We start from the raw sequence: 26,802 nt of genomic DNA, 5'->3' as shown, positions 1-26,802 counted from the left end.
CAGATGCGGTGACGTCTCTCAGCAAGGCGAGGAGGCTATCGACAGCCTCGGGATACCGCGCGACATGATTGTGACAGGGCTTTAAAGATCGAATGCTCGCCGACAGTCTGAAGCTCAAAGCAAGCACGAGGCTGCCGCGTTGTAAACTACATTGCCCCCCGGGCGTGATACCTTTAACATTTACCGTAAAAGACCTAGTCGTTTTGAATAAACTAATGGTTGGGGCTTGCGCGCGGTGTAATAAGTCCGGCTCTCGATGCCGCAGAGCTTGCTTTTCCCAAAACTATTGTCAAAACGATCGGCCGATCAATATTGCCGGGGGAGAAGAGAAAGCCGCTCCGTTTCCAGCGCACGTGTGTACATATTGTTGCTACGAGGTGGGTGGGAAAGGGTTGAAACGGAGGCCCTTCCCTCGTTTCTTCCCCCGCAATAAGTATACGCGTAATAAACAGCGATAATGCACGCAGATATTTACATTTCGAAATAATTTCCCGAAACCACCCCCTAGCCTACCCTCCTCCCGTACCGGAGGTTTAGCGATGTACCCCGGGTACGCGCGCACGCGTGCACTTGACTGCTACGTACACCCCTTCGCCCCTTTCTTATCTCCCCGTTATTACTCGTCTCTGTTCGTCAGGATTTGCCGTCTCTGTCCGATCATCCCGATCGCCCTCTCCCCGCGTTGTCCTTGCCTCTGCATCTCTCTCGACTGCACCCTTCGGTTATGAGGACCTCTCTGTCTTCACCCTCCCCTCGAGATTCTCCGGCAGGAGAGAAAGCTCGAGGTCTCCTCGTCTTTCTCGCGTCACCAACTCGCGCCTCTTCTCTCTCTTTCTCTATCTCCCTCATTCCGCCTTCCTCGTCGGTTTCGCGACGCTCTCATTCCCTCCGAAGTGCCAGCTACCCCCTTGCCGCTCTCTCTCTCGACCCGGGTGAGCCGTTCGCCGCGCGCGCGCTTCTCTCTCAGTCTCTCGCGCAAAGCGGTACCGCGGCGACGCGACGTTACGCTCGACGGAGCTTGTGGCTGGTCCAGGTTCTCACATCAGCGTCGCTGAATCTACGGTGACCCGCGCTCCTTTGCGTTCTCCGTGCCGTCGCTCGCTTCGTTTTTTCCTCCCCGCACAGAGTCGCGCTTCCGGTTCCGCGGTCCACGCGCGTGCATCACGCACGAAAGAGAAACGTGCCGACGTTACCAGGTCCCGCACGCGGAAGGGACGAAGAGGAAGAGGGAGAGAGGAGCGTTCTGCTATTTTCGAGACGCCGCGAAGTCTTGCCAAAGTTCTGCCCTCCTCGGCCCGCGAGCGGGCGAGTAATCGCGGCCGGAAGGTCGCGGCGGTGGACCCGCATTTCCGCCCTCGATCGCACCTAAGGATCGTTGATCGATCGTCGATCGAGGGACGTGATCGCGGCCCTCCGGCATGATGCAGTAGTAGTAGCGCGATATGATCCGACCCGACGTAAACTTTTCTGTCAATGGACTCTGTCAGCAGCTTCCGCGGTAGCCTGTGAAAAACGAGATCGAGATATCGTGATTATTCCGCTGGAGTCACTTTTAAGAATCCACGAGAGCAAAATCCGTATCAATCCGATCGACGTCTTCCGGTTAATTAATCCTCGCGTCTTCGAGGGAAGCTCTCACGTGAGATTTTTGCGGGACGTAACCGGCTGCAGCAAAAATTCGACGCTGAGCCGTAATCCCGAGCCGTAATTGCGGCTCGCAGACACTTCCTGCCACAACGAAGATATCGTCGACTTTTCCACCGACTTTTTTCCGGTTCATCGTCGTATTTCCTGAGACGGAGACCGCGTCGACGAATTCTCGCAATAGCTTTTACGAGAGTGAGAGTTATTCGAGGGTATTCCCGCGACGATCCGAACAACGAAAAGAGACTGAGAGAAAAGAGAGAGGAGAAAGAAGGTTTGTCAACTATTTATCGGCGGTAGACCGTAACTCGTCCCGTCGATAGCACATCGTGGCATCATTTTACAATCAGTGTCGGACAGAAAGTTACGTGGAACACGCGAGTTAATCGCAAATACGGCTCGAAGAGGATACCATCCTGATCGTTTCAGTTTCATCCCGCGTAAAAGAACGTTGAAACGAGGATCAAGCTGACGCAAACTGCGGGCGGGGGAGCGTGTGAAAAGTTGGGTTGAATGAAAACGGCTGGTGGAAGCGGGAACAGATGACCGATCTGCACAGCGATCAATAGTCATTGAGTACGGACGGGACGTTGTTTCGTTGGTCGCGAGGAAGAGGATAAACGAGGAAAGCGGAATCGGGGACCGAAGAAAACGGAAAGATGTGCGTCGTGACTGATCGACGGCGATCGAAGGCGGCTCGCGATCGGCGCGTGGTCGCTGAGAATGGAAGATAAATTTATCCGCGTCGCGAGGAGGAATGCGGCAGAAGCGCGGAGGAAGAGTGGCACACGAGCACCGCGGAACGTCCGCAGTCGCATTTCCGGTTTAAATTTAACGCGATGATACGCGCGCTTTCGCAATTAGCCGCTATGGAGACCGCCGAGTTTAACTGGAGGTTCGTTGGACCGCAAGGGGGAGGAATCTCTCCCAGTCCTTCCGGCTTTGCTTTGTATGCGAATCGCGATAATCGACGATTCGCCGCTTTCCGCCTTTTCTCAGCGATTGTCGTTATCGCGAGCTTTAATCGCGGCCGCAGCGGAGATTCCGTTCCGCGATTGTGCTGCGGATCGAAATCTCCGCTGGCCCGTAAATCAGCGAGCCCGCGGCTCGATCAAATCGCAATTTGATCGTCGGTGGAAGGGAGCGATTAATAATACATAAAATAATATTAATAAAATTCCGTGATGCACGCCGATGCTCGGCGTTATCGCTCGTGCGACACGCGCTTTGTTCACGCGTGAAATGCTCCGCGCGTTATCAACACGGCACAGTTATTACATCGGCGGTGATTTGCCGGACGTCCGATGCACGGATGGTTAAATTCGCGCCGCGACGGGAGGACCGGGGGGAGAAGTTAAAATACATCGCGTATTAACGAGAACTAATTATGCTCGATGCGAAACTCGTTTATCATATTTCAGCTCCGCAACGCGATTAAGCCTCGCGCCGCTTTTCGTAATGACTTATAATTTGTTGGGCACGGGGATGCGCGATAACGAGTCGATAAACACTTTCCGATCCGTATTATCGTGCGCGTCCCATTATCAAATCGAGTCTATCATTTAATAAACCAGTAACGACGCGCGAATAAGTGACTCATTGGTGCAACGCTGACCTATAGCCGCTTGTGATTCATAACTCACCGTTTACTTTTGCTACGTAATTATTACCGCGCTTAACATAAGAATACAATGTAGCTTTTACACTTGCGTAACAATTCTACGTCCGAGTTTTTAATAATCGCGGATTCTTTTTTTTTTTTAATTTTTTTTAATTTTTTTATTTTGCTTTCCAACAGGTAACGTCATAGTTGCCGCGGCTCTTGAGAAATTATTTAACGTCTACGTGACTGCTTTCTGAAGATCGCACGATAAATTACAAGAGTACACGGCGGTCGCTATCGCGCCCGCGTGATATATTAACCGGGTATTTACCCGGAGAAATCTGGAATTCTCAGGAAACTTTTTATCGGCGCGCTCTCCGCGGAAACTCGGCTTTCATTTCGCAGAAGTATTATTTAACGCAAAAGTACGAAGTTTTGTGCGTCTGGACGTTACGGCTTCGATTTATCTTTAATAGTTAAGTACTGATATCCTTCCTCATTTACGGATTCACCCAGTTATTACACCTGTTGAGAATTTAATACGCGATATGCCTATTTTATGAGCGTTATCTCGTTCTCGTTTTCAATACTTCCTGTCGGGTGCTTCTTGTAAATTTTACGACACGCGATGAGCCTATTTTATGAGCGTTATCCCGCCTTTTTTTAATAATTCCTTGGATCTAATGTCGCAAATAAATTTTTTTTTCTTTTTTAGACGATTATAAAAGTGGAAAATTTTACAGACGGTAAGAGCCGTGAAATTTTATTATCGATGACTAAAATATAAATCCAGCTTCGCGTGTGGAAATGTAATCTCGTTTAAAAGTTCAAGCGAAAATATCGGAAAGATCGGAGAATTTCCAGGGAATTGGTTTCCAGGGTTGAGTAGATACCCCGGATAAATTTTTCAAATAAGAGTGACCAATTGAATGATTAAGTTCGCGAGACAGTTGCGCCCTTTTTTTTTTCTCTCTCTCACTCTCTCTCTTTTTATTTCGAGTGACCGAAGCGAAATAAATTCGTGTTTAAAACGTTCCTTACGTTCTTTGCAATTAGAACGTTACGAGCGTTGTTGTTGTATCTGCTTACAGAGTATACGATGTTGGAAGGTGGACGTGCAGTGATCTGGCACCTAGTATCAGCCCCTCGTGCTGCACGCCACCCGAAAGATTCACGTACTAACTGCTAGTCGCACCCGCGTGTGTATGTTGAAACCCCCACCAGTTGCAGGGTGTACTGCACTTGTAACCCCATGACGCAATTTAACACATGGCCCGCCTGGAGAGTAAGTGTCTATTTCACTAGTGTGTTCTCGAAATTTTCGCGAAATCTTTCGCCTAGCTTCATTTCCGCGCTGATACCGTCGTTTCATCAAATGTAGTCACATACACACACACATGCACATACGTACACGGGAGAGAAACGGAACGGCAGGGTCGCAAAAGCATGTCGGAAATGAGAGGAATCTCATTGTTCATTTAATGCCACAGATTGATACATTCTGCTGTAGAAATATCGCCTGCTCTCAATTAAATGAGCCCAAACGGCGATCACAAATTGCTTACTCTGCACTTTCTTTCTTTTTTTAATTTAAAATTGATAATATAGAGAATTATTGAAGAGTCGTAAAACGCGAGGCAGCAATAAAACATTCAATCGATGTCTCTTTCACTGCAAATTCTTTAACTTGAAATTGATTTTTTATTTCAACAAAAGTGCACTTGTATCGACGATTAAAGAAGTAAAGAATGGCTTAATTTTTTAAAATTAATTTTGTGTGTGTTTTTTTTTCTCGTGATCTACTGATCTTTAATTTAATCCTCGGCCAAGTAAATTTATATACAATTAAATAAAATTAAGGAAAAATTGTACCAGTAAGTTAGCATTTTTGTCGAGAAAAGATCATTTTCTAATCGACCGCGAAGGCTTGTTCTATGTTCTTTGTAATGTTCTACGTAATTCTTTATTTAATGAGAGAGCAATATAATTAATTTTCACGCATTTGATGATTTCAGTACCGAGCATAGTGGTGTATAAAGGAAGCAGGTCGCAGGACCGGCCTGAGAGTCCCACGGTGGTGGTGCAAGGAGGAATGCCCTCACTGCCGTCCTCCAGGCAAGGCCTCGCCATAAGTGGCTCCGGTGGTTCATCTCAGGACGTCTCGGAGTCGGATATGTTAGACGGGAATGCTACCAACGTCGGCACCACCCCGAACTCGCTCCACCGTCCCACGTCACTCTGTCCTCCGTCCGACAAGTCGGACACTGAAAGCAAGAATTTTCGCAATCGGGTATGTGTTCCATTAATCATTACTAAACCGTTCCCCGTTTCGCTTGCTCATTTTTATTCGGGATTTCGAGGTACAGCTGGAAGCAGTCGTCAAAACCGGCAGTTCCGAAAATATAGTAGACGTGGAAAAATATCAAAAGTTACGAAACGTTTATTTTTTATTTATTAATTTTTTTATACTTTATACCTTGCGTCTGATGTGAGCGGCGAATGGAAAGTATTATACATCGACGAAGAGGATTCTTTACTTAAAGGATTGTTAATATTTTAGACGAACACGAAACTGAAGCTGTTAGTTAGAAGCCATGCCATGAGAGAATCGACGTCCCCACCGCGGGAACCGCACGGCAACGGTCCACCGTCGCCGCATAGTCCGCAAGCAGCGGACGGCGAGAAGAAAATCGTATGCAGCCTCTCGCCCAACTCCACCAATGCGAAGCTCAATAACAACGAGTCTATGTTTAACAGCAATCTTTGTACCGCTCAATCCCCTAAACAAATGCGTAACACGGCGACTTCGCCGACCTGTCGAACACCATCGCGAAATGGTAAGCGCGACTACTTTTTCTTACCACTACGGTTCGAAGGTAAAAAGTTTTAATTAATTCCGAAACTGTTCTGCATAGGCCAATCTAGTCCCTCTCAGGTACACTCACCAAAGAGCATTACTTCTCCGATCAATAGCAATAAATTGGAAAACCATCGCTCCAAATTTGCTAACGCGAATATCGTTCAGAAGTGCAATAACTGTGTGAAGAACAATCAGAATGAACGGCCAGGTCTGCTGCAGACTCCAGTATCACCAACTAGATCCGGTCAAGCATTGCAGCATTCGCCGAAGAGCACCAATCTTGCTCCGTGCGGCCAAAATAATCATCACAAATCGGAGCAACGAAGGCCGAACACGTTGAATATCTGCAACAATCAGTGCTCGGCACAATGCGGCAACACGCTCTCGGTGAGCAGGCCCGGGTCTAGGCATAAGCTGAGACATCAGAATTCGTCTCAGGGAAGTTACGACAGCGCATCACCATGCCTCTCGCGCGGTACGTTATTTAAATGATATATTTTAATATTTTCTTAATATATTTCTTAATAATTATAATCTTATAATATTATTTAATATTCCTAAAACACTTACATGTGAAATTGTGTATTAAATTTTTACAACATAATCTGTTATATCACGCGTTGTATTTATTCACAGACAGTAGCACGGAGCTTTACACAGACAGCACCGGGATAGATCTCGAGCAGTTTATTGCGGAGACTATAAATCGCAATCAGAAGGATCGCACAGTGTTGCTAAAAATCGAAAAAGATTTAATCGAATTCGCGAGAGACCGACAAAAGGTTTCTCACAAGTTTCCGAGCATGTCGTCGTATAACAGAATGCTGGTACATCGAGTGGCAGCTTATTTCGGTATGGAACATAATGTGGATCAGTCAGGACTGAGCGTCATCGTTACGCGAACGAAAAATATGCGAATACCGGATACTCGCTTCAGGGAGCACATTAGGGACGGTTTGATTTTATCAGAGGAGCCACGAAGAAGCATCCTGAAACGGGATTCGAGCTCGTTCGAGGATAGCTTTAATTTCAAATCGCCCGACAGACTGTCGGGTGACTGCTGCCGACGTAGTAAAAGTTTTGAAGAGCGGGAGGAAGAATACGAACGCGCAAGACGGAGGATATTTAAAGACAGTAGTGGAGAAAGTAGCGAAGTCACGTCCTGGCCGTGGTCCTCGACGGAGAGTTCGGATGCCTCGGCAAGATTTCGCCTGCTACATCCGGATCATCTAGTCAGGTAAATTACATCTGAATTTCTTTAACGAATACCGCATCTGCCACTAATTTTAAAATATTTAGCGGCTATATTTCTCTTGGTGCAATTTATAATGTAAGGCATTAGAATATAATTTATGTACGTATTTTTAGACAAAATCGACTAATGAAAGGCGAATCTTTTGATGGAAGAGATTCGTTCCGCGGCGGGGTGTTGCGCCCGTCCGTTTCTAAGTCATACAGTTTCGGTGGATATACCAAAGGCATGCTGTCGCGAGGAGATAGTGTTACGTCCACACACAGTGCGGGGGCTCGTCTTATGAAGCAAGGTAATTATTTATAATTATGTACAAGATTGCGATAAAGATTTTAATGCAACAAAACTGCATAGTGATATTATGTTACATTATCATTGCTTTTGTGTGCTTTGTTCGTTTTATTAATATGTGACAAATGTGTTGCAGATTCGGGAGCGAGTATGTGTTCACGCTTGAGCCCAAGCCGCTCGAGTAGTGGTTACAAATCGCAGAGCCAACGCAGTGACGCTACGATATCGCCATCTCCGTCACCTTCCCCCGTGACGTGTAGTCATACTCAAGTATCTAGTCAGGATTTAGTCTCACCAGAGTCGGGTGGTGGCCAAACGGTCATGTGGGCAGTCACTAGTTTATCTAGTGTGCCACCTGGCAGCATAATAATAAACCCGCAAACCAATCAGCCATATACGAACCCAGACGGCACAATTTATCGCTATGACCCGGATAATCCGCCAAAATTCTTTGCTATGGAGAACGAGAATAACGTTGCACCACCTGCTAACAAACAGCAGCAGCAGCAGCAGCAACATCATCATCAACATCACACAGAATTGCCTTCCGAGTCGCCTAGAACGACAAATGGCAATTATAGGAATGATGGTAGAAAGCAGAGATCGCCGCAGTCGAGAATGAACCTCACGGGGACGATTTCCGGGGCTCAAGTAACGAACACGGCGACGTCGCCGAGCTTGCCGTTTACTCCACCACCACCTCCTCCGCCTGTGCCGCCTTCTTCTACTTTGCAGAACCCACCCATTCCACAACATCAACCGCAGCCGCAATTGCAGCCTCAATTGCAGCCGCAGTCACAGCAACAACAGCAGACGCAGCCGCAGCTACAGCAGCAAAGTCTAGTCAAAACGTCAACGACACTACCGATGTTTAGTCATACTAACCAAACAGCTCAACAACCGTACGCGACCTATGTACCTACCTCAGAACCGTATAATCAGGGTGTCTATCCGCCTCCCATGGGGCAACCGGCTGTGATGATGGCGCCTCATCCGACTCATCAGGGTCAACCGAGCGTGCAAAATAGCGGCGGTCAGGGGGACGTTGTTTTTAATCAGAATCACGTCTACACTAATTACGCGGTACCTATGCATCAAGGACCAATAGCACAATCAGGAGTACGTAAATTTGCAATTAAATATGTACAAATAATTTATTGTAATACAAAAATTATAATTATAAAATTAAAAAATGTATATATATAAGTTTTTTACGATTATTTTTTAGAAAATTAAATTATAATTTTACGATTTAGGATATGGCCGAGTTGTCCGGATATTTCTTGGGAATGAACATTTACGATCAACGCGGCAGCGGAGACAATCATCCTACGCCTCCGCATTCTACGTATCCGCCACCGCCGCCATCCGCGAATCAGTCTGTACAGAATGTACAGTCAATACAACCGAATTATTGGCAGCCACCACCGAATCAAATACAGGTACGAAAAAAAAAATATATCGTTTGAATCGCCCTTCGATCGCTGCTATATTTCTATTTGGTGAAAAATGAATTTTTTTAGCCTCAACAGACCATGTACTACGTACCTCCGCCTGGAACGGCAATCTCCGTCGGTCAGAATCCAGGGGACAGGCAGCAGCAAAGGTTTTCAACGAATTACTCTTTCAACGCGCAAACAATGACGCCTCCGAGCCAAGCAAATTGTAAGTTATGTCAAATGTCGCATTTCCATTTGCTTTTTTATTTCTTTTTGTAATATTTATAATTAACGTTATGTGTTGTAGCTAATTACGTCAGCAGTTATCCGGTTCCTTACAATTCGGTGCCGGCAGTGACTTCGACGCCTGGCGATTATACGTATCAACCTCCAGTCCAAATGGTTCCTACGTATTATCCGCCAGGTCAACCGCCAATACAGCCGCCACCTGTGGTGTACAGGGTACCCACACCACCGAACACGCCGACATCTAGTCAGGTAATTATTAATTTTTATTTGAAATTTAATTTATAAATATCAAAAAGTCATGTCAATGCATAAAATTATATAATTTTAAAACGTTAATGCGTATATTACATAATTTAGATACCTGGTATGCCGTTGATGTACGTCAATTCGAGTAGCTATGCAGCTTCAACAATGGTGACCGGTGGAACGTTTGGACATCAGGTCACTCACAATGGCACGTCCCCAGCGCCTCCCAGCGCATACATGACGCCCACGTTGGTGCCCAATCTTGTCTTTAGACAAAACGTTCCTGTGAGAATAAAATAGTTGAGAAATTATTTATTAATTATTTGCCGCGAGATAATAGATAATATTATTTTAAAACAGGTCGTTCCTAACGTGCGGGCGACAACGCCAGGTAACTCTCAAAGAACCAGTCGGTCTCCAACTCCGGCGCACGAACTCTTTGGAGGTGGGAGCGGAGACCGAAACGCACAATCTCAGCCACGTTACCCACTGCCAATGTATCAGGGTGTCCATATCGTGCAAGGTAATGTTTCTAAATGTAGCGTACATTTGTTAAATTTGCTGTTTAATATTCTTAAACGCTATAGGGGACATGAGATTGATGCACCCAGGCGTACCATCCAACCCCCGGTTGCAGTATGCGCCAATATCATCACCGCCTGTTGTTCAAGGCTGCCCGCGGCCGTACAGGCCGCCTTCGTCTAACGCCTCGGGAGCCGGCACGCCGACATCCTTTGACAGCAGAAATCAGAAAATTCGCAAACAGAGGTAGAGCTCGGTGCCTATTTTTATTCTTATTAAACGTTATTATTCGTTTTTTTATTAATTTTACCCGTTTGTACAATTTATTTAGGTCCAAAGTAACATCTTTACCACCGAGCGGCGCACGACCCAATTTTTATCAGGCACCTTCCATGTCATCGCTCTCATCAAACGTACCCAAGGACATCAGAGAAGGTATGAAAAATTAACAAAATTCATAAAAAGAGCGAGAGAGAAAAGAAAAGAAAAAAATTCCATGTTCGCGTTTAGTACGTCGCTTAAGGTTCAGTTATTTTCTGCTTTTATTTTGCTTACGAAAGATAAAATGTAACACGATTTTGACACATTCTTGTCTCCCTTTAAAAGCGAAACCTGTGGAAGACAATATGATATAAGGTACAGAATTTAAGTATAAAATACTACACAGAACACAGTGTTTTTTTATACGATTAGAGGCTTCTTCACGTGCGTTGATTCATCTTTATTGGTATTTGTCGTTTTTTCGATTTTGTACAATAACGTGCTGGAAAGCGATTCCTACTTCTATATATTTTTAAGTCCCAAACATCTCTCGAGCTTATTTTTATGAGTAGTATTTTGCCAAAGAGTAGAAATTGATTTAAAGGCTGCGCGAAAAGCTGAAAGCTTTTTTTTACGGAAGAAAGTAGGAAAGATATCTTTTCATTGCACATGTATTTTATTATTGCACCGTACGCTTAAACAGCAACGCGCACGGGATAATATTTTTAACCGATAAGAAAGCGTTTTAGAATTGTTTTTATTTAATTCTCATGTAATGTTAATGATTTTTCCTTGTGGAAAGAACACATCGCAATGCTATTCACTTGAGAATTGAGAAGAAACGATTTAAAAATGTTTTCTTGTAGATATTTCGTCATGACGACATCGAATGTGTTCTTTGCGCACCTAATCTAATTTTTTTTTTTACACTACACTTATCGTACATTTTTTATGCTTATTATCGCACTCAAATCGACAAGATACAGATAATATTATTTACCGACTTTGTCAAGTTGACGTTGAACAACACGTTCTTACTTTTTCTCACGTCGGCTATAACCCTGTATGGCTGCTATTTTTAGGAAACATTTTCCTTTCGTATGTAAAGCTTTGTTTAATTAATTACAGTTGAAGTATATTCTTTCTGTATATACTTTGCTTTTAATAACATCCATTTATTTGCATCAAGCTAACTCACTCGTGTTACATATCAAGAAGCGTTAGTAAGGATTTTTATTCCATTTTAAAAGAAGACTGATCTCTTTTCAGGAACGGTGAAGGTGACCATCACCCGTCGGAATCAGGTACCATTTTGAGCAAACGAATCGGCAGGATAACGTCACTGATAGTGCAAGTCGCTATTCCGATTACATGAATAGCCATCAGAAATTGGCAGCTTACTTTACTGTTGAGAGAGACACGTATTCCTAACATGCCATATTAATTATTATCCTGAATGTATATTTAAAGAGAAGCAAGAGAGACGTTGTTAAAAGAACATACGCGTGCACGAACATTTCGAGTGAAAAAAGAAAAAAGACTAGGCATACTGCTACGCGAATTGTTTTTTATTTTCTTCGAGCAAACAGGGGCGAGGGAGGGGGGGGGGAATAACGCGAAAGACAAAATTTAACCCTCGAAAGACTAACACTGAATTCACAGTACAACTGATTTACCATGACAATGTAAAGGCGCGAGACGAGGGAAAAAAGAACAAAACGTGATCACGAGTATGTGCCCAGACATAAGAAACGAGCGAATCAGTGGTGCACCGAATAGAGTTATTGGACAAAATTTTAATTACTATTATAATATTGTATGTATATATATGTATATGTATGAGCATATATATACAGTATATATATACATTATACTTGAAGATATTTTAACTGCGGTTTTACAGATACTATATAAATGTGAGATTTACTTTTAAGGATTACTATTAAGATATCAGATATAAGCACACGAATTTCCCGATAATGATTTTTGACCGCCGGGAAGACACTATGATTAAACTAATATACGGGAAAAAAAACGAAAAAAAGCAAAAAAAAAAACATTTTACTGAGTACGTTTACAAGGCGCACGAGTTTTTCGGCTTAACGTATAGTGGCAATCCAAAAAGGATATTTTATTGTTTATCTTACTTGCTGATTTTGATACACTAGCTGCCATCGCATCGGTCAACGAAATGTTGTGTTAACGTTGCTGCCCATTCAGAGTCCATTTTTTGAACGTGTTGTCTGCTACCTCAGCGTGATATCTATGAAAATTCTAAAAGTTGGCCGCGCGTTGACGATGCCAGCCCTTACGCTTTCCTCTAACACGTATTTATTGTACGTGAATAACGAGATATTCTTACACTCTTCGCAAAAAGAATTTACATATAATTTCTACAAGCGTATACTCTCTCTTTCTCTCTCTCTTTCTCTCTCTTTCACTCTCTTTCTTGTATCTTAAAAACTTTTATTGTGTTTTACAAAATGCTGTATATTGACTTTACGAGAGAACGATGATTATTCGAAAAGATGTGAAATTAAACATCATACACTTTCACGACATTCTACAACATTCATCTAAATATATCTCTAATCTCAATCATAATTCACGATTACATCGGTGAGTGACCAGTGACAAAATAAATATGTAAACGTATTCAGTACATAATCTTTATGTCTAGTTTCAGTAGTTAAGTAGCGTGAAGCCATCACAGCTTGAAAATTTGCCATCCGCGCTTTGTATTTAAAAAGAAACGGGATTCGGAACTATCGTACTTTTATTTTTGCGGCAACAAATTAATTCTGCGATTAATCATGAATCACTGTTGGCAATTTCGTTTGTTTGCAAATCACTCTTTAGTCTCGAAAATACGAAGTACGTTAAGTTTTTCTTTTATATGTCTATGATTCGTCTTCCAGTATGCGAGCACACTTCATAAACTTCGCGGACTCATCTCTTTTTAATTTTCACGTGTGTGTGTATGCGTTTTGTGCGTATGTGTGAAGTGTGTGGTTGCTGTATGTTGGATGTACATAAAGTACACCTGTTGCATATGTGATATTTTATATATATATAATATATATATATATAATATCTATTATGTACATATGTGTATAATACATTGCGTTATAAAACATATGTATATAATAAAATATAAATTAATATTACTTACATATAATTAAAAACACATTAACATTATATATGTATAAAATATATAAGACAAGCTTCAGATGCATTTATGTACATACACATACGTACACTGGAGAGCAGATATGACATTTGCCGTATCTGCTTTTCAGTGTACATACATATATATATTATAGTTAAATAGATATATAGCACACGACAGATGTTATTTTTCTCGCACACTCGTTCCAACGAAATAGAGACATATGCGATATATATGTATATGCGATACATATGTATTACACCTATAGGGGTGATGGTGACACGCGGTCGCGGTAATTAATAACGTCTCCGTCTGTGAAAACTAGGCTGATCAGCGCGGGCAGCTTTCGCGCGATTAGATTATTATTGCGCGGTACAACGTTTTAATTTAAGAGAACGCGAATTAATTCGCACTTTCGCAAAATAAAAATAGAATAGTCATTTAAAAAAAATATAAAATAAAAAAAAAAGAGTAGCAATCGAAACTTTTAATCGTTATCTCTTATAGTGTAGATCGTGATCGTGAGGAATGCCCGCGTTGCTCTGCGACACATACAAAAGAAAAAAAAAACCAAGTGGAAATCCATCCAGAAGCTTCGCTTACGGTGATTGTACTTCAGAAACGTAGGTGAAGGTGTGCCTATCTTTTTATGACGTTGAAACGAGAAAGAACGTACGAATCCACACATATGCGAGTTTGTGTCTATTTATTCCGTTGACGCGGCTACTTTTTCTTTATGAGAAAGTGACAACAGTTTTATTCCTGTTATAAACTAAGAAGCGAAAGAAAAAGCTACAGGTACCAAGATTTCGATTCGTAAAGAGATGGGCGCACAACCATAGTATTTAACTGTACCTAATGTCGTTGTAGTGAGTTAAAGAAAAAAAAAAAAAAAAAAAAAGAAGCATAATTGTACCTATTAAGCAGAAAAGCAGTTCACGCATCTCTTTAAGATAATAACGACGGTAGGGGCGAAGAGATACAGCGGTGAAGGAACTCGTCGGCCGTCGAACGCGGAATCGCCATCAAGTATCGTCCGACATTTCGCGGCACCATACATCTCGTAGGCGTTCAAATTCATGTGATCCACCAAGTATCTCTACGCGCGATGAACCGGGGGAAGGAATGTAGAGGAGGCCGTAGAAAGAGAAGAGAAATGAGAATGCGACAGTGTTACGTTCGACGAGACTTATCTCTCGTTGAATATAATTCGGCGAGCCAAAAGTCACGAGAAAAAGAAACAATCGAGCGAACGATTACACGTCGCGTTTATTTGCCACCTTGTTCTGTTAGTTTGCGCTTCGCTTGCGAATGTATTCGATACACCTGTTCGGCGTCGCACGTTTGTACAAAAATTCCCGGTGAATACCTGCGTTAGAGATTGTTATTGTAGCATTTACTGTATTACTTTTATAGACCTGTGACTATTTTTAAGTTCGCCGGGTTGACTCGACCGCGATCGACGATGTGTGCTGTTCCCTCAATGAACATCCGTCTCAAATTCTTATCTGAAAAGAGGGCTCGAGTTATCGCACAGCAGGTGTAACGAACGTTTCATTATAATCCTTCTCGAGTGACTTTTGTAATTTCCCCTTCGTGCATTTTGGTGATTCAACAAAAAGACGAGAAAACTTGCACAGTCTCATGGCTCAGTCACCGATTACGAACAATTCTTAAAGAGAACGGGTAACATAAGCTTGCGAGACCTCACACATTCGTTTCCTACTATTTTTGTAAATGCGGCAAGTAAGATGATTGTCAGTGTTAAGCAATAAATCGGTGAAAGATAGGAAAGAAAGAGAGCGAGGAAAAATATCTAAAATGTGAAGAGTTCGACGTGCAAGTTGTTATCGACTCTTACATGCGAATGTCATCTCTATCTCTCTTTCTTTCCCTTGACCGTTTGGCGGAATCCTTCCGTTGATTTTTGAGCGTTCCTTTAATCGATTGTTCTACGTAACGAGTCGCGAAAAATTGTTCGTTTTTTTTTTTATTGTATAAGCATGGCAAAGGCAGCGTGCGACTTGCGAGAAACACCAGGGCGGTCCTGCGTTTTCGCCGCTCCCTGATAAGAACGCGAGACACGTGTGAGCCGGAGTTATCTTAGCGTTGTAGGAAGCGACGCGTTTTACCGTTTAAGTCCTTATCTTTTTACCACGATTACGTTTAAATTGCAAGGCGAGCGAGAACCACCGTTGAGCGTAACACCTGACAAGACCGGTCGTGTCGGCAGGTTGATTAGCGCCTCCGCGAATGGATTGGATCGAATCTCTTTCCTATCTTGCAATTATAAACGGGATACAGACGAGATTAGTCGACAGCAAGCTGATAGTTGACTTTTAAGACGGTCTTAATTTATATTCGAACGGTTTTACGGGGAAAAAAAGGAAACATTTTCTTTAAATAATTTCTTAATATTAAATTTAATGTTACAAAATTTTCACGTTTTCTCCCCTTTCAAAAAATTCTCTCCATCACGCCTATTCCTAAAAGCCGACGAGACCGGTCCTGAAAAAGTCGCTCGGATAACGGCGGACGGACAGCGAGCGTGTACCGATATGTACGCATATTATATTTTTTGCTCATCCCAACGTGGCGTTTCGGTATAATTGTAAGAGAGTAAATCACTGCGGCTGTGCCTTCGCACTTGTAAACACCGTATCTCACCATGAACGCGGTTCTTTCTCGTTTTGCTGAGTCCTACCGTGACAAAGAGCGATGACTCGCGCCACTCGCCGCTTCTCCGGATGTCGGTCATCGTGCACGCATAATACGTGCGTACAAGTATTCAGGAAGAGATATAAATATATAATTTATATTTATTACAAAGTAGGATCACCTGTGAAAACGAACGTATATATTTCCGGACATGTCCATCAATTTTTTTTTTTCGGCAGCGTGAAGATAGAGAGCTGTGCCACGTTGAATTTCGCGTAATTTTAATTAAAAAAGGGCTGAAGGAAAGAAGTTGTTGAAGAATAATGGACGGGAAGAGAGAAGAAAATTCGACTTGAATTATGTCTGTGCATAAAATATAATTTAGGGTAGCAAGGAGGCAACGAGAGAAGGAATAGTTGAAGCAATTGACAATTCTGCGGCGTTAATAAAAGAGCTATATTATACTCATCCGAAATGCACATCATAGAAAGCCGGAAAAAAAAAATTTGATATAGAAGTCCTGTCAGTTTAATTATATTTCTTGTTATATTATATACATATATATATATATATATATTTATATTATATATATATATATATATATATTATATCATATTTTCCAAAAACGAATTATATATATATAATTCAATAAAAAAAAGAAGACACTCTCGTTTGATAATTTGCCAGTTTGCGTCGATTATTTTATAACGTTCGAGATACTCCTATTTTTCGGTTTACCTACTCACTTAATCTAAGCGACAAAGAATTTATTTAGGAGGATCTGGAACGGGAGGATAATAAAACGCCTCCTTACAATTACCAGTTTTATTAGATTCTTCGTTATTTACATAGATTCGTTGTGAATTCTTTTGACAAGGGTCCAGAGGAACATTGCGGGAGCATTGGAATCCGCGTCACCTTGTAACGCGAGAAAGAGATTCTATACAGGCGTTTTTCGTCCCCAATGATCGCTATGAACCAGTGCCATGGCGCGGCGAAGGATCACGCGCGATCCGTTCGCCGAGCGACTCTCAAACCCTCGACAGAAATTCCGCGGGACCCACGGGACGCTTCGAAGTTTTATTGCACTTTTCGAGAAGAATAATGCTAGGAGGACTGGAAGCTGATTGCCGAATTGTCATCTGTTTCCTTGTAATACAATAGGAAATAATAGTGATAAGATTTAAAACATTTAAAGGAAAGATTTGAGCGCCTATCGCTTAGAGTCTTTAAACCGCCAGAAACCTAATCCGCTTTTTAGCAAGACTTATAAGCGAAGGCGTTTTATTCGACACGTTAGGGTCCACTCGGAACAGCCGTCGCAGTACAATTATCACTTCCAAAGTACTACTATACCACATCACTCCGCACGGTAGCGCATTAGCACTTGGCGGAGATATTAACGAGTTACGTTACGGTGTCGGTTTCTCCCTAAATGTAAAATTTTACATGTCATGTACCCATCACCACATTGGACCCAGTTACGCGATTGCGTTTGGCAGTAGAGCTTCCTTGTCTTCGTCAATTAATATCTAAACGCCCCGAGCTGCCGCGACGCGTCGGTACCCCTCTCGGTGTTCATATGCCGCGCATGCATTTTTATGACATTTTAATTAAAAAATAATTTCAATCCATTAATTAAAATTAAAATTAATTTTTAATTAAATCCCGATGAGCCGAACTGAAACCGTTCGAGGCGTGCAGAACACCGTGTGCTTGTGAATTCTTTCGAACAAAATCCGAAACATACCGACATTGACGCAACATCTCGTCTCAATTAGACTAATTAACATTAATGTTTAAGCGTTATAAGTGAATTACAATTCGAGTATACTGAGCGTTCGCACACGTCGCATTCATTCAAGTACCGCATCGTCGAAATAACTTATGGGGATAGGTGCGTGATCTCTCTCTGATTTTCTAATTGACTTCTCTCTACAGCAACTATGAAATTATGATTACCTCGTCTTTACGACGGGCGATGGTTTATTCACACGCAGTTCTATCGGAAGCTTATAATAACCAACACATGCACACATCATATTATATCTTGGTTGCGTATTTTTATAATTAGATTTTCTTTAAGCTTCACCACAGATGCATTTCGTAGATTATTTTCAGAGTTGAGCTGTTACCGTTGGTACATTTGCAGAAAAAGGTTGTATCGCTATTCAATTAGTGGGCTGCGCTTTGCTATTCTAATCAAAAGAAGTAAAAAGAAGGGGGGAAAGAAATAAGTTATAACAATTTGCTGCGTTGTTCGCGACTTTCGAAAAACGCTGAATTGTTCTTTATATATTATATTACGTTGCGTACGTGAAGGAGTTGACGCGCACGTACGTAAGTTCGTTTCTCATCTGAGGAAGGGTTTCGTGTTGGAAACCACATCGACGGTTAAAAAGCGCAAAAATATCGGTATCGGAAACGTCAACGATCGCACGCGGGCATCACCGAAGTATTTGATTGAGTTATTTGAGAAATTGACGCGTAGCGTTGACTTAGACTTAAATCTAGCTGTGAGTTCGCGCACGACAATCGCGTTAAATCGTTGAGAGACAACCGCGACTTGGTTTTTGCGCGACTGTGTGTTTAGTACGATAGACATGTGTTAAGTAGGACAGGGTATACCGGACTAGTGTACAGCATAGTATATTAGATGTGTAATATATATATTAGAATGATGCAACATATTCTCTCAACGGAATGAGCCATGTCGATTGTTAGACATTCACGATCGGAGCAAACGGTAAAAGTTTCATTAAATATATATATATATTTATATATATAACTTGGACGGAATAGAAATTCACTACTTCAAGCATGATGATTAAAGTAACAAATTGGAGGGATTGTTTTCAACGTGAAAAATCCTGTACGTAACAAGTCTCTCAGTAATGCATATTTATATTAATTTTATCTGAAAAATTATATATTTTTTGATTTGTTTCTTTTCATTTTTCTTCTACTAACATCGTATCGAGTATTATACGATTGGTTTAAATATCATGTCATTAAAATGAATGTGAGTTTCTCGTTATATATTTCGTTGAATGACGAAAACTGTTGTAAAACTGTTCCATTTAAAAAAACGGAGAGACGTAAGAGAGAAAGAGATAAAAAAAAAAGATTGATATTCAGACTCGGACTATATCGTTAGTTCCCTGAATACCTTGAAACTGCCGAGGCCGTCGTGCGAAACGTCGAAAAGGGTACAGCAGTACGTCAATAGTTGAGCAAGGGATTCGCGTTTCGTTCGTTTCGCTCCGTTGAACCTCGTGGCTTCGATCGTCGCGTTAAATGCAACTAAAAATTTAATTAATCTTCATCGGTCAAGCATGCCCAAGAAGATCTCTTTCTAAACGAGATTTCGCGTCGCTGTCGGCTCCTGCGAGGAGGCTACGGAACGCGAATATCTTCCGGGTCGCGGTGTCTCGGGTATCTCAATCCCGCGCCGAACGAGGCGGATTTAACTACTGTGGCTGTAGGCGGTGTTCGTGTATGGTCCACTGTAGATTGACGATCCCGTTGTGGACACGCTCTTGTGCCGTCTCTTGGCGAGCAGTACCAGAATGGCAGCTATTACCGCCAGCATAAGGATGAGACCGGCGACGGCGATCCCGATAGCGAAGCTCCTCTGCGAGATGCAAATTGTATTCGGATCGTCAATAGCCTAAAAGAAAAACCCAGAAAATAGCGAAACGAGTTAAATCCTGTTTCATTAAAAAGTTGTTAGCGAGAGAGTCTGTAGTTAAATCTGATCGCAGAACGTCTACGGTAAATTCTACTAGCGGGATATTAGCAAAAAACAAAAAAAAAAAAAAAAATAGAAAAAGAATGTAATGACAAATAGTTTCGTTGATAAAGTGCTAACGTATCGTTAAAATTTCACTTAACAAGTCAATATTCGTAAAAAAAGTTGAGTAAGTCACTTCGTGACTCAAAGTTATTAATGTTGCTCTCGCAGCCGGAAATCAATTAAACTCGAATTACCCTTTCTCGGACGTCGTCCGTAAAGTCCGACTTGGAGCCAATGTCCGAGGCCTCGTTAACGTAAAGACCGCTGTAAACCTCGATCGTCGCCGGGGTACCGTCCAGACCTTCGACACCCTTCACCTCGTCGTCGCTTGCGGTGTCCCTGCGTCGTCTGGCTATCGAGTTGCACAACGGCGGCTGCAAGCGGAAAATAAAACGATGACTATTCCGCGGAGAGTCTCTTCGACGGAGCGGGCTGATGTGGGACTCGGGTATTGCCTTCTCAGGGTCAGACATTACATAATACTTGGCGTGCGTACGTATAACGTTGCTGAGCAAGTTCAATCGGATAATCGTGCCGGCGGGGGCAAATGCCCCGATATTTTCGAAACGATAGGTGGCCATTATAAAATCGTTAAAGGATTATTATAAACGCGGTACTTAGTAGTCCTCGCGGAATCATTATTCAAGCTAGCTAGCGCTTATGCATTATAATGACAGCAGGTACCGTATTATTGCATCCTCCGCCATGCTTGACGCACAGCCTAACGTTGCACTGATAATACACGCTCGCCGTGTACGGGAACTTGTGCGCTTGGAAATTCACCCTGGCCTCCGTCTTGTCCTCGTTGTACGTGAACTGTCCCATTATCTCGCCGTCGATCGGACAACTGCAAGCGAAAACAAAGTTAAAATGATTTTATCGCGAAAAGAACAAGTCGAAGTAATATCGATCTCGTTTATCGCTACGTTTTTATCTATAAAAATTTTATTCGAAGACCCTATCTGTGCTACAAGTCGTCACTCACCCTTCGTCGTTTATGAGCCGTTGCTCGCCCCAGCCGAGACCGTCGCGTACCAGGCAGTCGGAAATCTTCAGGCCGAACATTTCTTGTTTGTCGATGCTAATGACTAAGGTCAAAGGATCGCCGATCTTCACGTTCTCCGCTACATGATGCTGCATTGGATCGCCACTGAAGATCTTCATCGTGCATCCTGGCATTGGCGCGGTCGCCTGCGGGCAGTTTGCGGTTTAAATATTTGGTGGACCACACAGTGGTTTGCTTCTTTACTTTAAACTTCTTCAACGTTAGTTAAACGATCATATACGTATATAAATTAAACGGCGCAAATAAACCGCAAACTCTCGAGGTTTCTTTTTTTATTTTTTATTATTTTTTTTTTATTCTTTCAAGGAAATTCTGCGCGTTTATGTTTTAATATTTTAATCGACCAACGAGGTTCCGTAATGATTTTCGAAAAATTACAATCTCTGTTCAGTCAAGTAGTTTATATTACCTGCAATGGTAGAGACTGCATCATGGACACGTGGGTCTGGTCGTTCGTTACGAGTTTGTCGCGCGTCTGGTATCTGCATCTCACGTGAAAACCCCTGCCCTGGTTCGTGACCAGCTTCAGGTGTGGCTGGACCACGATGGTGTTGAAGTACTCGATACCACCGTCCTCCTGGAACAAAGGCGACGGAGCCGAGTGAGCGTCGGTTCTAAATTCTCCGTTACGATCGCCATAACCCCGAGTATAAATGTCGCGAAAGAAAGAGAGAAACGGCGTTATATATTACCGTTTATATATTTTTTATTTCTATTTTATTCCCATGCTTATCTAACTTTATTTGATTTTATTCCCTTTTAACTTATTTTTATTCGTCGTCTATTTATTTTTATAGGTTTCGGTAACATCGTTTAAGGCTTCCATCATTTTTATCGCAGACCATATCGAGTTGCGAACGAAGAAAATTAAAAAGAAAAAAAATAAAATGTTTGAGAAGTCGCGCGAGATAATTCATCCGAGCGCAAACGAGTCGAAATAAATTAATCCTTTCGCGTGACATTTCACTCGCTCGCATTCATTAGCATAGATTTGTATAATGTGCAAGACTCTTTTTCGCAAATCGATAAAAAAAGTTATAAACATGACGTTAACTATTACGAACTCCACTTACGCGGAAAGCGTGGGAATCGACTTAAACCTAAAGCAACAATAAATCGGCAAACGAGCAGTCCCATCATAAAAAAAAAAAATAAAAATTTTGTTCGCGCAATGAACTCGTAATCGGATTTACTTGCTTAAATCTTCCGTGAAAAATACGACGTGGATGAGCAGCCGAGTTTGCTTTAAAACTTCAAGACGGATGCGTTCATTTGACAGCGTGTAAAAAAAAAGAAAAAAAAAAAGAGAACCCGCAAAGATTTAATAAAGACCTTCTATTATTTAGCATTACACGTAATGTACGTGTACACATTATTATAGAGCCGGTCAATTTATCTTTATCCGAGAGCAATGCGCCGAGTCACGACGAGGCGCTGAGAGGAAAAGAAAAAAAAAAAAATAATAAAATAAAATAAACCCGACGGCCGAATTGAGGTGAGAGAACCACCGGTCATTGTTCGGTCGCCGCAGTATCCGTGCCGCGGAGTGTCGCAATCGGCCGGACCCACGTTTTACCGTCGTTTCAAGGAGCGTATAGTAATCGCGAGCGTACGCGGCCACGTTTCTGCGGCCACTTTCAGCGCCGCTGCAGCAGCGGCAGCGGACAGCCGTCATCGCCTGTCCTTGCACCCCGCCAGCAAAAACCGGACCGCCGCGAACGAGCGCGCTGCTCTTTCTCCTCTCGTTGATTCCGTCCCCCCGGACCGAGAAAGAGAATATTTACACATAATTTACATTTCTCCTCTCGTTCGTGCCTCTCCCTTTTTTTTTCCGTCGACTGTACGCCGGTGCACGGCGCTATTATAAGTTCTTTCTTCCCGGATCTTCCTCCACGAGAACCCTCTCGAGAAATTTATGTATTCTTCGCGGTCCTTTATTGTACGTACACCGGTCGCTTTGCTAACGTTGAAAAATGCGTTTGCGTTGTTAGTCTCTTGTATTGAAAAAAAAAGAAAAAAAAATAAAGATTGCATACCTGGACGCCTATCTCGATCGACTATAATTAATCTCCCGCCGTTGTTTAATATCTAATCTCGTCACGAGTACTTTTTCGACCAACACGTTGCACTTCCACTTCCCGTCGTTAAGCGACCCGCGAGTATCTCACTTGGACACGGTTTTCAATTCGATCGAGCCACGGACGTCTTTTTGCGCCTCGAGATCGGAGCTGGTTCTTCGCGAGGCGAGTTCTACCCGCAAAGATATTACCGATCGGATTTCAGTAGTCGCCTGACAACGGTCATTAATGGTCGGTGATGCCCATTAACGTAGGTAGTAATCCATAATCGAAGAATTTCCTGCCATTTCCGCGGACAATGAATGTAATCGAACGGGTAATCATCGTTCTTGAAGGCAGAGCGACCTTAAAGAGGTCTCCGGACTAGTCCGATATCGAGTCACGGACAGCGGCGACCGTACGATAGAAATATGACGACGCGATAAAATTAATTTTCTACCTGACATTACTGTTATGCATCAAACTGCAGGCCGCATGCCGCCCGCAACGCATAATCTATCTTTGTTACGTAGAAGCGTCATAGAAAATTAATACCTGCGTTGAAGTTATCTCGATGAAACTCGTGCGCTCTGAATAATTTTCGAAGACATCGAATAAAATCGAAACGAGGTACAAATGTCTTCAACGTTGCTCTAACAGTCCGCGACAACTAATTCTTTTTTTTCTTCCCGAGTAACAGCTGTTACTCGAGACCTAGTCGTTTCCTTTCCGTTCGAATGTTACTTTCTCGGTGCCGAGAGTCGGCGGATCATTCCGGCACTGCCCAGAGTGCAGCCCGGCAAGGTCGGAGTGCCTAATGAACCGGAGTTCAACGATCCTTTATGCGGCAGCCGAGTGGGAGAGCGAATTGACGCCGCGAATTCCTAGACGAGCACCGGGTATATCGAGCAGGCAACGACCTTCGGCGGAGCCTCGCAGCGTTCGACCTCAGCAAGGATACTCGCAATCTGCGGTGCATCGGCCCGAGAGAGCCCGGGGAGACGTTGGATCGCCGACTTTACGTTTCACACACCCATCTAGCAACGGCCGAGCCGAGGATCCCAGCAGTTTTATTACGGTCGAACGGGAGGTGAAGGGGAGAACGAGAAGGAGAGATCGCGAGCCAAGCGGATCCTCAGGGTCTCCAGTCACAATCCTTGACCGATCCTTTTTCCTGCCGCATGCCATCAATAGCCGGAGAGACCCTACCACGCGATACGAGCTGGCAAAAGGAAAAGCAACTACTTCGGTCTTGCTCTCCGTCATCTCGGCCGGGCGTACTTCAAGTTTCACATTTCCATGTTGTCTCGCTGCCAAGAGAACACTCGTTGCTCTCTCGAGTCTTACGCAGTTTTTTTTTTTTCGTTTTTCATTACTTTGATAGTTAATTAAATCATTTCGACGTTCCTTTATATTCCTCGTATAATCCTATCCACTTTTTAAACATCGAGAAACAGCAATAAAATTAAATAACTTTTTTTTTACTTCCCCAGAATATAAGACTCTCCTCGTCGTTGTCTATATAAAATGGTTTTCCACAGGAATTTCAGCACGCCCGAGGGGATTTCCATTTCATTTACATCTGCATTCCTGTCCACTCTTCCTGGCTCGCTCGTATAAAGATATACACGATCCGAGATGTGGTTTCCCGAGCGGGAGATCCGCCGTGGGATGGTATTTTTGACATTGAATTCCTGTCCGGCGCGTACCCTCGGCTACCATCCTCCCGCGGAGACGCGATAAATTGCGTTCCCCTCGTGTGGTACGCCACACGGCGCCCGTTGCGAGATCGTTCACTTCGATAGCGAGCGCATCTCAAACGTACACTCCCGGGCGCATCCATCTTCAGAGGAAATTAGTTGTTTTCTCAAGCGACGCGGTATTGCTTCCAACTACTTTCAGCGATCGTCGCGGAGACGTTCCGCGATCCCGCGGAATTCCGACTCGGGTCAGCGACCTTTAAACGGCAAGACCCCGCCGGGCCTCGATCACCCCGAATTGCGAGAATCATTACGAAGGTCAGTCGGCTATGCAGAAACTATGCCTACCGCGTCGTTGCCTCGTTCATCAGACGCCTACCTACTCGCGGATGAGGTCACCGGGGGGGCTCGATTAATCCGCCACGTGATACCGAACGCTTAATTTAATTCTTTCTACGTGGGCGATTATCGGAAAATTTCTGCGGGGACCATTCCCCCGATTATTAATTCCTTCGAAGTTCTCGTTTCTGCCTCGCGAGCTTTTCACCCGGGCGATACGACGTGCGATGTAAAAGCGCTTGCCGGAGAAAAGTTCTCTTGTGCTTCGGTAGGTTGCCTGGGGATTTTAATGAAAATGGAGAAGCGGAGGATGGGTTCTCAGGAAACTTGTTCTTGAAGTTTTAACAAATACCCTCAACCACGGGTATTATATAATAGCTGAATGGCATTAGCTCGCGGTGGTTTCGATTATTGAGCCTGTCCCTCGGCCGCAGCGCGAGAAACGTTACCCACGTTTTCTCGCCGCGTGCGTACACATCGGCGTGATTTATTTGCGGGGATCGAAATATGACCGCAGACTCAAAGTACGGGGCCCGACACGCACATCGGAGTAAGTTTCGCACAAATGCACGCTTTGCACGCAATTTATGGACGTCCCTACGAGCAGGATCCATTACCGTATGTACATATCCATTTTCAGGCAATCGACGATCGATGAGCACGCACGTTTTCGCGCGTAGATCGGCGCGTTCCGACAGCCGTTCTCATCAGACGCGTCGTGAGGTGTTTCGCGTGTCGGCGGCCTTTGCTCCTCGGCGCGATTCATTCTCGCACCCTCCCGACGCGTCCTAAAAGGCGTCGGGATTTTTTTCATTCCTCCCCCGGGCTCGAGGGCCTTGGATTCGTTTCGGCGCGCTCGAGCCAAGTCCTCGAAAGGTAACACGCGCGAAGAGAACGACCGAGCAAAAGGGACAAAAGAGGAAAGGCAGAAAACCGGGGCAAGCGCAGGCACGCACAGACGCAACACACGCGACGGCCGTGTAATGCGCACGAAAGTGCATGCAAGAGCGAAGATTACTGACGTTGGGTATCACTTGACGCCTGCTTGACTCGCGCCCGGCGGCGATTTCCCCTCGTCGTTTCGAGGCCTCGATATCTTCGGCGCGGAGCCCGCGGCCTTTCCCTACGCGGAGACGAGTCGTTATCCCTCGCGAACGGCCGAGGAATATCATCTTCCCGGCTGTCATTAGTGTCGTTCAAGCGTTATCGATGATAATAGGTGGTATTTTTCTTGATGCGAGCGGGTAAGGGTGTTTTCCTCTTTTTTTTTTTTTTTTCTCTTCTCATTAACAGCGCAACCACTTCGAGCTCGCGATTAGGCGGATCGCGAAATCGCGTGCGACTCCTGAGGCAAAAGAATACCGCCGCGAGTTTCTCGGCCCGCTGTTTCACTCACCCTCTCCTCCCCCTTAAAAAAATAAATTTTTTTTTTTTATTAGCGAGACTTTGGAGCACCCCGCTCGCTCGCGAGTAGTCATTATTGTCCGCGCGCGCCTCGCGATCGTTCGACCCGCGCGCGAGAGTACGATCTGCTTAAAGGCTATCTCGGGAGGCAGGCGGCACGTCCATTACGAACGCATCCGCTCCTCGCTACCCCCTTCCTCCCGGGGCACGAATAGAGGGTACGGTAGCTAAGAGGCTCATGCAAAT

The 26,802-nt window shown here is 43.8% G+C and overlaps 2 protein-coding genes across 5 annotated transcripts in view; one reads left to right on the top strand and one right to left on the bottom strand.

The window, feature by feature from the left end:
• The window catches only part of LOC139109361 (R3H domain-containing protein 1-like), a 28,679-nt gene extending 14,239 nt beyond the window's left edge, over positions 1 to 14,440 (top strand). The window contains exons 1-17 of one of the 4 annotated variants that reach the window (XM_070668361.1): positions 1,054 to 2,539; positions 4,339 to 4,532; positions 5,263 to 5,537; positions 5,808 to 6,084; positions 6,163 to 6,582; positions 6,744 to 7,344; positions 7,476 to 7,651; positions 7,787 to 8,769; positions 8,907 to 9,092; positions 9,174 to 9,315; positions 9,397 to 9,587; positions 9,696 to 9,869; positions 9,945 to 10,107; positions 10,172 to 10,352; positions 10,438 to 10,541; positions 10,713 to 10,742; positions 11,637 to 14,440. In XM_070668361.1, the coding sequence (XP_070524462.1) occupies positions 4,517 to 4,532; positions 5,263 to 5,537; positions 5,808 to 6,084; positions 6,163 to 6,582; positions 6,744 to 7,344; positions 7,476 to 7,651; positions 7,787 to 8,769; positions 8,907 to 9,092; positions 9,174 to 9,315; positions 9,397 to 9,587; positions 9,696 to 9,869; positions 9,945 to 10,107; positions 10,172 to 10,352; positions 10,438 to 10,541; positions 10,713 to 10,741 (3,918 nt within the window). In that variant the 5' untranslated portion in view covers positions 1,054 to 2,539; positions 4,339 to 4,516 and the 3' untranslated portion in view covers position 10,742; positions 11,637 to 14,440. Of the gene's footprint in view, positions 1 to 1,053; positions 2,540 to 4,338; positions 4,533 to 5,262; positions 5,538 to 5,807; positions 6,085 to 6,162; positions 6,583 to 6,743; positions 7,345 to 7,475; positions 7,652 to 7,786; positions 8,770 to 8,906; positions 9,093 to 9,173; positions 9,316 to 9,396; positions 9,588 to 9,695; positions 9,870 to 9,944; positions 10,108 to 10,171; positions 10,353 to 10,437; positions 10,542 to 10,712; positions 10,743 to 11,636 lie in introns of those variants that run through there. The other 3 variants (XM_070668360.1, XM_070668362.1, XM_070668363.1) reach the window with 3 other exon arrangements.
• Positions 14,441 to 17,004: 2,564 nt separating this feature from the next.
• The window catches only part of Pio (zona pellucida domain-containing protein piopio), a 54,445-nt gene continuing 44,647 nt past the window's right edge, over positions 17,005 to 26,802 (bottom strand). The window contains exons 5-9 of the mRNA XM_070668364.1: positions 21,466 to 21,633; positions 20,976 to 21,181; positions 20,675 to 20,837; positions 20,185 to 20,364; positions 17,005 to 19,864 (exon numbers count right to left, since the gene is read on the bottom strand). Of these exons, the coding sequence (XP_070524465.1) occupies positions 19,661 to 19,864; positions 20,185 to 20,364; positions 20,675 to 20,837; positions 20,976 to 21,181; positions 21,466 to 21,633 (921 nt within the window). The 3' untranslated portion in view covers positions 17,005 to 19,660. The remainder of the gene's footprint in view (positions 19,865 to 20,184; positions 20,365 to 20,674; positions 20,838 to 20,975; positions 21,182 to 21,465; positions 21,634 to 26,802) is intronic.

Source organism: Cardiocondyla obscurior, linkage group LG17 (assembly GCF_019399895.1).
Source record: "Cardiocondyla obscurior isolate alpha-2009 linkage group LG17, Cobs3.1, whole genome shotgun sequence".
NCBI classification, from domain to species: domain Eukaryota; kingdom Metazoa; phylum Arthropoda; class Insecta; order Hymenoptera; family Formicidae; genus Cardiocondyla; species Cardiocondyla obscurior.
Note: the sequence above shows the minus strand (reverse complement) of the source record. Positions and strands in the feature narration are given on the sequence as shown.